At 33.0% G+C, this 11,147-nt stretch overlaps 1 protein-coding gene and 2 long non-coding RNA genes across 3 annotated transcripts; 1 reads left to right on the top strand and 2 right to left on the bottom strand.

Moving 5' to 3' along the window:
• On the bottom strand, window positions 1-2,247 carry LOC107018804. The gene is made up of 2 exons (XR_001456674.2): window positions 1,966-2,247; window positions 1-1,599 (listed from the first exon to the last, which is right to left on the bottom strand). It is a non-coding gene; the product is annotated as an uncharacterized LOC107018804 (long non-coding RNA).
• A 1,763-nt stretch (window positions 2,248-4,010) lies between these two features.
• Window positions 4,011-4,658, bottom strand: LOC114077239. The gene is made up of 2 exons (XR_003578286.1): window positions 4,451-4,658; window positions 4,011-4,282 (listed from the first exon to the last, which is right to left on the bottom strand). It is a non-coding gene; the product is annotated as an uncharacterized LOC114077239 (long non-coding RNA).
• A 2,606-nt stretch (window positions 4,659-7,264) lies between these two features.
• Window positions 7,265-8,323, top strand: LOC107019633. Its single transcript, XM_015220052.1, has one exon. It carries the CDS (start codon window positions 7,265-7,267, stop codon window positions 8,321-8,323), a length of 1,059 nt encoding a protein of 352 aa, XP_015075538.1.
• Window positions 8,324-11,147: the final 2,824 nt, after the last annotated feature.

Genomic DNA, 11,147 nt, shown 5'->3' with positions numbered 1-11,147 from the left:
TGAGAAAATAGACAATTCCAAGAGAACATAGAAAATTACAAAGCTTTGGTGAGTTTTTTTATAGCTTATGTAATATTCACATTCTGCTTTGGTAGTTGATGAATGAAATTTCATTAAAATAAACTTACATAAAGAATATAGTTCATCTTCTGGGGTTTTAATTAAGTTAAACTAAAATCAAATAAACCCGTAGTTAATCAAAACAAACAATTAATAATCACGATTAAATAATTTAGGAGAGCAAGGGAGAAACTGAATTTGGGCCTTTCTTGGGCCAAATTCGCTGCTGATTTTGGGTTTAGGCTCAACTCCCGTTTCTGTATAGATCTATTGTATATCAGTGTATATATTTCATATATGAGCTACGTTTCTTGCATTCAGAACACCTATATTTTGCCTCAGCCTTGTATTTTCTATTTTTGATCTGTATATCCATTTATACTGAACGTATACAACTGTATACATCTGGTATACAACCCTTTTTGGGTTTTCCGGAGGCTTGCAATCACTTTGGCTGACTCGATGATAGAGTGTCGGGTTCCAGCCGAACCCAAGATGAAAGGGAAGAGCCTCGTGGACTCAATCCAAGGGAGTTCATGCAAGAAAAGGAGGATAAAGATTAATGTTCATGGCAATGCATAAAAAATATACAATATGACATTTTAAAATTATGACATCAAAGGAGAGTGATTAGCAGTGATGGCATTCAAGAAATGAAAGAATATTTTTTATTTTGAGGAAACACTAACAACATGCTTGTATATATAATTGAACGAAGTCGATGTTGATCAATTCATCCATGGCCAAAATAAAAGAGATGAATAACTAACTATGTGTCAAACAAACAATTACGGTTCATTTAAATTTTATCACTACAAAGAAACTTAGCATGGAGGGCATTAAAACATGGATAGAAAAGATGAAATTCTTTTACTAAACTATCAAAAGTCTAAGCCTAGAGAAACTTATGACACATGCATATATATACATATAAAAAATAAAACAAATGGTCATTTCCAGACTCCTAATAGCGCAAAGAGACGACCAGTAGATGTAAAAAAAGTTATGTATAAAATTGCATATTCTGAAAAAGAAATAAAATCGGATACAGATAGTTCAAGTAAAGCTCAAACATATGTAGTTTTGACAGTCTTAACGAATTGAAACTAATTATAATGGCAAGCGATTACGATCAATCCGAAATTTCAAGATTTAGCTTAACAAGGCAATATCTTGGAGATGAAATCAATAGTCAGAATCAACAAGATCAAAGATAAAAAAAAAAGAAGAAGAAAGAGTCCAAAACAGACACGGGGAGGGATGAACGGACTCATCAAGACTTCCAACAAACAACCAAACAGTCAACATTAAAAGTAGGCCAATTACATCATTGATTTGCAGTCGAAACAATCTGAATCAACATTTAAATGTCACATACAATAAAGTCATATGACCAGCGCATCATGAAACTAAAGATAAGAACAGAAATGAGTATTACCTTTTGGAGTGCAGCGAGCTTGAGAGTACAACGATTCTTCCACCACAAAATCCAAATATGCACATCAAACCAAGGAAATCTAAGCAGCTACTGCCTTGAAACTTAGAAACACAGAGTTCAAATAGAAAATTTTAAGCTTAAAACCACGATTACTAAGAGAACTCCGAATCAAGCTATTTTTCATATATGACCTCAAAATCTCAATCTTATTTTCCTCTGTCCTCAATCACTGAGAGTAGAATATTATTTCTAGGGGAGGAAAAAGAGAGATTTAGGGGGGGGGGGGTTTTAAAAATAAAATTTGAAATTCTTTTCCTCTTTTCCAAGATCAACAGTAAAAGGCAGGCAGGGGAGTGTTGAATCTTTACTCTGAAACTCCACAAAAGGGGGAAAAAGGGGATGGGACGAGTATGGGAACTGCAGGTGAAAAGCTGTGTGAGGCAGAAAAGAGAAGGAAGTACTCGTACCTCTGTTGTTTACTTTCGCTTCGTTGTTTGCTTTGTGGCTAGGCTGAGTCGTGGCTTTTTCCGGTTTTCGTGGATGATTTCGTGGATGGAGAAGAAGAACAGGGGTCTGGCGGGTCGTTTGGTATGCTGATGTATTATTGTTTGGACTTCTTGTGGAGAAATGGGTTTCTAGATTTTGTTAGTGGGTTGGGCGTTGTTGCGGGGAATTTGGCTGCTGGAAATGTGAGCAAAAGTGTCCAAATTTTGTATACAATTGTATTCAAAGAATTTGTCTATTAAATTATAAATTTAGCTATTGAATTAAGAATGTAGTCAAATTGAGTTTATTTAATAAATTCGGCTACTAATTTTATAAGGTGAATAATATAATTAATTGGCAAGCTTCTTAATTTTAATGAAATAAAAAAATTAAATTAATTGTAAACTAAATAACTCAAAAATATAAACTATAAATTAGTTAAACTAATCAACCAAATGTTTAAGTAAAGCTAAAATATTTTTAGACGATTTTCAAATATTAGTATAATAAATATATACAAAATTATGTATAATATTTAAATTTTTTTTTAAAAAATTATAAAAATGGTAAAATTACTTAAAATAACTTGAAAAATATTTTAAAAAGTCAATTATTTCAAATCGTTTGAAATTTAAGAAGCTCGATAACTAATTTATATTGTGGAAGGCCAAAATAGGGTGTCAACAGTTACTTGATGGACGTAGCAGATTAATTCATAACGTCTATAAATTCATTCTCCCTCCACCCATAGAATATCACATATTCTCTACAATAATTTCATCGTTGATGCTTGTGATAACATAAAGTTAAGGTAAGGAGGTAGAAACCAATTTACGACTAACACTTCTGTTTTTCTCTGTAATGATGTCTTCCTCTTCATGTATGTATCCCTAACGATATCTATGTAAGATTATCGTGTTCAAAATCTTGATATTATGTTATAAAGTATTTAATCTTACATGTGGCATCAAGCCTAGATTGTTTGAACCGGTAATCTTCAGAAATTATATAACTGCATCAGCCTTGGTAGGGTAATAAAGAGTAATCACCGCCCACCATCCCTAAATAAATAATTAATTATGTTTTGGTTTAGATTGCACAAATTCTGAAAATTTTTAATCCTCCCATAGTGTAATAATTATGTTTTCTTTTAGATTATGAAATAAATCAAAGTGGTTGTTATACTAAGTAATAAAATAATATGAGTATACTTAGTGCAATATAGTTTGTTAGTCACCAAAGTGGTCAATCAAGAAAATTAATGTTGACACATATCATGTTTATGATCACTTGATGCATGTATTATGTTTCTATAGTTTGTTAGTCACTAAAGTGGGCAAACTAAAATGTTTAAAATTATCCACGTGCAGAAATTTTTATGATGCAATGTGTACTTTGTATTTATATAGTTTGTTAGTACCAAAGTGATAAAACTAGAGAAATTAATGCTACACATATCATGTTTACGTTCACTTGATGCATGTATTATGTTTTTATAGTGTGTTAGTCACCGAAGTGGCCAAATTAAAATGTTTAAAATTATTCACATGCACAAAATGTTATGATGTTATGTGTGCTTTGTATTTATATAGTTTGTTAGTCACCAAAATGACCAAACTAGAGAAAATTAACGTCTACACATATCATGTTTATGATCACTGATGCATTTATTATGTTTTTATAGTTTGTTAGTCACCAAAGTGGTCAAACTAAATGCTTAAAATTATTTACATGCACAAAATTTTATGAGATTATGTATGCATTTGTATTCGTATAACTTGTTAGTCACTGAAGTGATCAAACTAGTATGGTTAAGAAAAATATGCACTCATAAAATTGTCATTTATCTATGAAGGTTAATTAAATGCATAAATTGAAAAATAAATAGATACATTGACTTTCACTTTTGCTAGAACTTGAAAATTTTTATCAAAAGGTGAATCTATCTTTCTACCAATAGTGAAAAATATGAGGTAAATTAACATTTTCAATCAAACATATATTGTATATCCAAAGATGTCATATATGTTGCTTAAAATTATTTAATTGCCTATTAAAGATTAAAAAATGACATCTAAATCATGATAGTGTGTCGTAATATCTACCCAAAGGAGAATTACGATGTACTTTATCGTTTTTGCTGAATTTACATTATTTTGATATGTGAGTATGTATCTATTTGCAATTATTCCTCTTCATTCACATGATTCGTCTGTTACTATATTCAACAGATTGAAGTTCTCTGAATGACATGAACAAGTCTAGTTCCACTTAGGTGTGATGGATCTTGACTTGGATCTGCTGAATGACAAACCTACTTCCATTACCGATAACAACAGTGAGAATGAAAAGTCATTTCATAAATCATGGGAACGCTCCAACAGATTGATCCTTATGTTCATGCAAATGACTGTTGCTAACAACATTAAGACTACTATTCCACAAACAGAAAGTGTTAGGAAATACCTGAAGTTTGTGGAAGAACGTTTTCATTCTGCTGATAAGTCTCTCGCTGGTACACTAATGGCTGAACTAACGACCATGAAGTTTGACGGGTCGCGTAATATGCAAATCAAACCAATGGATGACTAATATTGTAGCAAGACTTTGGACCTTGGGAATGAAAGTGGATGACACCTTCTTAGTTCAGTTTATTCTGAACTCATTGCCTCTTGAGTATGGACTATAACAATATTAAGGATAAGAGAAATGTTAGTGAATCGTCCAGTATGCTTACTCAAGAGGAGCCAAGACTTAAGAAACAAGGAGATCATTCCATTAACCTCATGAATCAAGAAGCTGGTAAATGACTTAAAGTGAAAGCCAACAAGTTTAAGAAAAAGAAGAACCTGCTAAAATTTCACAAGGTGCTTATAAGGAACTCAAGGCTGATGTGTGTCGTTTCTATAAAAAGGAAGGATACTTTATGAAAGATTGCCTTAAATGTAAAGTTTGATTTGAAAAGAAATGTACATTTAGTGTCTTTGTATGTTTCAAATCAAATTTAATAGAAGTTTCTAATAATACTTGGTGGCTTGATTTTGGTGCAACTACTCATGTATCCACTATGTTACAGGGATTCACTACAATCCAAACTATGATTTCAAATAAAAAGTTTCTTGTTTATGAGAAATTGCATGAAGGCTAAAATTGAAGGCATAGGGACTTATCATTTGATCTTGGAGACTGGACATCACCTTGATCTATTACAGAATCTTTATGTTCCTTCGATTTCTAGGAATTTGATTTCTCTTTCAAGACTTGATGTTTCTGAATTTGATTTTAAGTTTAGACATGGCTGTTTCAATTTATATAAGAATAACATTCTTATGATTTTGATGTTCTTATTGATGGTTTATATAGATTGAAATTCGATAATAATTAGAAGTAGTTCACTAAATTAAAATTCTGCTTATTTGTCACATAAACGCTTGGGTCATGTATTTAAAGAAAGATTTAAAAAATTAGTAAAGAATGAGATTCTTCCAAATCTGAATTTTATTGATCTTGATATATCTTTGGATTGCATTAAAGGAAAACAAATCAAGCATAACAAGAAAAGTGCCACAAAGAGCACTCAGCTTCTTGAAATTATACACAATAATATTGACGGACTCTTTGATGTTTCATCTTTTAGGGGACAAAAATATTTTACACCTTTATCGATTATTCACGCTGTGGATTTATCTATTTGTTGAAAATGAATTCAGTAGAGGACGCTCTCAAAGTGTACGTTAAAGAGGTTGAAAGACAATTAAATAAGAAAGTGAAAAACATTAGGTCAGATAGAGGTGGTGAATACTATGAAAATTGTAATGAAGAGTAATGTCTAACTGTATTTCCAAAATTCGTTAAGAATGGTGAAGTTGGTGGGAGTGTTGAACGATAAAGTGTGGAAATTAATGAGGTAAGGGTAAATATTTCATTGCCCATGAATGTACATACTTCCGTACCAATCACAAATGTTGTTTCTTTTATTGAAGAACACTTTGACAATTTTGAACAATATTTGGGTGAAACACTTCAAGAAGGAACTAACTCACAAGTATCTGACACAAATGAACCACAAACAAAGTCATAAAAAAAGGTCATTATGTGATTTATTTGCAAGAGTCAGATTCTGACTTTTGAATTAATAAAGATTTGATGTCATTTTCACAAGCCACATAAAACAATGAGTCTGATAAATGGATTAATGTCATGAATGAAGAGTTAAAATCCATGGAATATAACAAAGTTTGGGATCTCATTCAATTACCATTAAGTTTTAAAGTAATCGGGCATAGATGAGTCTAAGACCAAACACGATTCAAATGATAATATTGAACAATATAAAACTAGACTTGCTGCCCAGGAATATACTAAAAAAGGAGGCATTGATTATAAAGAAACCTTTTCAACGGTCTCAAAGATAGACTCATTAAGAATTATGTTGGCTTTGGTAGATCATTATGATTTAGAGTTACATCAAATGAATGTGAAAAGTTTCTTTTTTAATGGATACCTCGAGGAGAATGTTTATATGGACTAACCAAAGGGTTTTGAAATTAAAGAAAAAGATCAAATAGTGTGTAAACTAATGAAGTCAACATATGGACTCAAACAAGCCTCACGAAAATGGTATATAGAGTTTAATGATACGATAACATCTTTTGTATTTAACGAAATTATCGTTGATCCGTGTAGATATCAAAAGATCAATGGGAGTAAGTTTACATTTTTTGTCCTGTATGTAGATGACATTTTACTTGTTACTAATTATTTAGGCACAATTGTGTGAGACAAATGACTTTCTCTTTATGAACTTTGAAATGAAAGATTTTGGTGAGGAATCCTATGTGATAGGGATAGAAATATTCCATAATAGATCACAAGAATTAATGGGACTGTCTTAAAATGTCTATATCAAAAAAGTTCTAGATGTTGTAAATCCATTGTATATGTGGATGATACATTAGAGTTATCCAACAATTAATTGGATTCATGTATTAGTGTTTCCAATGTGATAAGATTTCAAGGTGATATGAACCTTGATGATAACTATGTATAATTCCAAGGTGACCTTTGACTATGATATCTCAACACTATAAATAGAGATATCATTCACCATTGAATGACACACTTGAATAAGAAAATTTTCTCCTCTATCTTATACTTCTTGTCTTTTTCTTCTTATATTCTGAGCTTTCTTTACAACACGTTATCCGCACGAATTTGCTACTTGCAAAGGTATTATATAAATATTTTTATTTAATTCACATATTCTCTCATAATTTCATTATGTCGAATTTATCCAAACTTGAGTTTGTGGCATTAGATATTTCTGGAAAGAATTATCTTTCATGGGTACTCCATTCTGAGATTCACTTGGCTGCTAAAGGTCTTGATGCCACTATTACTCAGGGAAATGAAGCATCGAGTCAACATAAGGCGAAGGCTATGATTTTCCTTCGTCATCATCTTGATGAGGGCCTGAAGATTGAATATCTGACGGTAAAAGATCCACTTGAATTGTGGACTGATTTAAAGGGGCGATATGACCACCTAAAGGCAACAGTGTTGCCAAGAGCTCGTTATGAGTGGATGCATTTACGGTTTCAAGATTTTAAGACTGTAATTGAATACAACTCTGCTGTATTCAGGAAAACCTCCCAGTTAAAATTATGTGGGGAGACTATAAAAGATGAGGACATGTTGGAAAAGACACTTACTACTTTCCATGCCTCAAATGTGATATTGCAGCAGCAATATCGTGAAAAGGGTTTTCAGAAATATTCTGAACTAATCTCATGTCTTTTGGTGGCTGAGCAACATAATGCTCTTTTAATGAAAAATCATGAAGCTCGTCCCACTGGAGCTGCTCCATTACCGGAGGCAAATGTGGTGGAAGCACGTGATCAATCTGAAGTAAAAAGAGATGATCATCGGGGCTATAATAATGCACGGGGACGTGGCAAAGATAAAAGACGATACACTAATCGTCAAGGTGGTGGTCATAATAAAAGGGAGAACAACATGAGTTCTCAAAATAACCCCTCAAAAAGTAATTGTCGTCGTTGTGGCATGAAAGGCCATTGGAAGAATGAATGTCGCACACATGAGCATTTTGTAAGGCTCTATCAAAATTCCTTTAAAAAGAAAGGAAATAAAAGTGGTGCTTCCTCTTCCAATGCTCGAGCTGAGTCACATATGACTCATAAAGATGATGATGAGCCGGGAACATCTCAGAAATATGATAAGGATGTTGAAGCAAATTTGGCTTTAAAGGATGATGTTTTTGATGGTCTTGGTGACATTACTCATATGGAAGTTGATGACTTCTTTGGAGATCGAAACTGATGTTTGATCTTTTAGCTGGGGAATGAAGTCTGTTAATATTTTACTTATGTATTTTTAATTATTATGTTATTCATGTTGAAGTATTTAAATTTCCGTTGTTAATTTTGTTTCTTCCTTCTTTTGATGTATTTTATTTTAATGAAAATTAATAGAAATCCCCAGTTGTCAGTTGGATTCAAGATGAGTAATGGAGATGTATGCCTTCTTGATAGTGCTACAACGCATACAATATTAAAAGAAAAGAAATACTTTTCTAATTTGGTTATGAAAATGTCATATGTCAACACAATATCAGGTAGTAAAAAATTAATTAAGGGCTCTGNCAGGTAGTACAAAATTAATTGAGGGCTCTGGAAGAGCGACCTTATTACTACCTGGAAGGACAATATTAAGCATTGATAATGCATTATATTGTAGTAAGTCTCAAAGAAACTTATTAAGTTTCAAAGTTATTCGCCAAAATGGCTATCATGTTGAGACGGCTAATGAAGGTAAGGTTGAATACCTTTACATTACTACAATTAATGTAGAGAAGAAAATTGTGCATGAAAAATTACCTGCATTTTCTTCTGAGTTGTACTATACAAGTATAAGTACAGTTGAATCACATGCCGTAGCAAACAAAAGGTTTACTAATTTTAATGATTTTATCATTTGGCATGACCGGTTGAGCCATCCCGGATTTAATATGATGCGCAAAATCATTGAGAATTCACATGGGCACACCTTAAAGAGCCCAAATATCCTTCAATCAAAGAAATTCTCTTGTGCTGCTTGTTCTCAAGGAAAGTTGATCATTAAACCATCAACAGTTAAGGTTGGAATTGAATCCCCTGCGTTTCTGGAACGTATACAGGGTGATATATGTGGACCAATTCAACCTGCATGTGGACCCTTTAAATATATATGGTCTTGATAGATGCTTCTACAAGATGGTCACATGCGTGTTTATTATCAACTCGCAACATGGCTTTTGCGAGATTGCTGGCTCAAATAATAAGATTGAAAGCACAATTTCCAGACTATACAATAAAGACAATCCGTCTAGATAATGCTGGGGAGTTTACATCTCAGGCATTTAATGATTATTGTATATCTACTGGTATAACAGTTGAACATCCAGTTGCGCATGTTCACACTCAAAACGGTCTAGCAGAATCATTGATTAAACGTCTGCAATTGATAGCTAGACCATTACTAATGAGAATAAAGTTATCTGTGTCTATGTGGGGGCATGCTATTTTGCATGCAGCAGCACTTGTGCGCATAAGGCCGACCAATTATCATGAATTCTTCCCATTACAATTGACTTTTGGTCAAGAGCCAAACATTTTCCATCTTAGAATTTTTGGATGTGCGGTGTATGTCCCAATTACTCCACCACACCGCACAAAGATGGGGCCCAAAGAAGGTTGGAGATATATGTTGGGTATGAATCTCCTTCAATTATAAAATATTTGGAGCCTATGACTGGAGATTTATTTAAGGCAAGATTTGCTGATTGTCATTTTGATGAATCAGTATACCCACCATTAGGGGGAGAACATAAGTCGTTGGGAAAAGAGATAGATTGGAATTCATCATCTCTATCTCATCTAGATCCTCGAACAAACCAATTTGAGCAAGAAGTTCAAAGAATAATTTATTTGCAAAATATTGCAAATCAGCTACCAGATGCATTTACTAATCTTCCAAGGATTACTAAATCGCATATTCCAGCTGTTAATGCTCCAGTTCGAGTTGATATCCCGACGGAACAAATTGTTAAGGCAAATAAGTCTAGACCACATTTGAAGCGTGGTAGACCAATTGGTTCCAAGGATAAAATCCTCGAAAGAGAAAAGGAATAAATGATCAAGATGATCATGGGTTGAAAGAAATTTCTCAAGATAAGACCCAAGTCATAACACATAATGATGAGGAGGTTCGAACTTCTGAAAACAATGAAATCTCAATGAATTATATATCAACGAGAAAGTTGTGAAACCGAAATAATGTCGTGATTGAAATTATATTTGCCTATAATGTTTCTATTGACATAATGCAACAAGATGAAGATTTTGAGCCAAAATTTGTTCATGAATGTAGACAGAGAAATGATTGGCCAAAATGGAAGGATTCAATTCAAGCTGAATTGGCTTCACTAGAAAAACGTGAAGTTTTCGAACCAATAACCCAAACACCTGAAGGTATCAAGCCAGTGGGGTACAAATGGGTTTTTGTATGAAAAAAAAATGAGAAAGGTGAAGTCATGAGATATAAGTCCCGACTCGTTGCTCAAGGTTTTTCTCAAAGACCTGACATTGATTATATGGAGACTTATTCTCCAGTGGTAGATGCAATCACCTTCAGATATCTCATAAATCTGGCAGTTCATGAAAAAGTTGAAATGCGTCTAATGGACCTTGTCACAACCTATCTATATGGCTCATTGCACCATAACATTTTCATGAAAATTCCTGAAGCATTCAAAGTGCCTGAAGCATAAAAAGATTCAAGAGAAACTTGTTCAACAAAGCTTCAGAAATCTCTGTAATGATTGAAACAATCAGGAAGGATGTGGTACAATCGTCTGAGTGAATATTTGTTAAATAAAGGGTACAAAAATGACCCGATTTGTCCCTGCATTTTTATTAAACGGTCGGGGTCTGAATTTGTTATAATAGCTGTGTATGTTGATGATTTGAACATCATTGGCACTCGTAAAGAGCTTTTAGAAGCTGTTGAGTGTCTGAAAAAAGAATTTGAAATGAAAGATCTCGGCAAGACAACATTTTGTCTTGGCCTACAGATTGAGAATTTGTCAAATGGAATACTTTTTCAT

The sequence above is a fragment of the Solanum pennellii genome, chromosome 5 (genome assembly GCF_001406875.1).
Source record: "Solanum pennellii chromosome 5, SPENNV200".
Classification (NCBI taxonomy): Eukaryota; Viridiplantae; Streptophyta; class Magnoliopsida; order Solanales; family Solanaceae; genus Solanum; species Solanum pennellii.
This window is presented reverse-complemented; position numbering and strand designations above follow the sequence as displayed.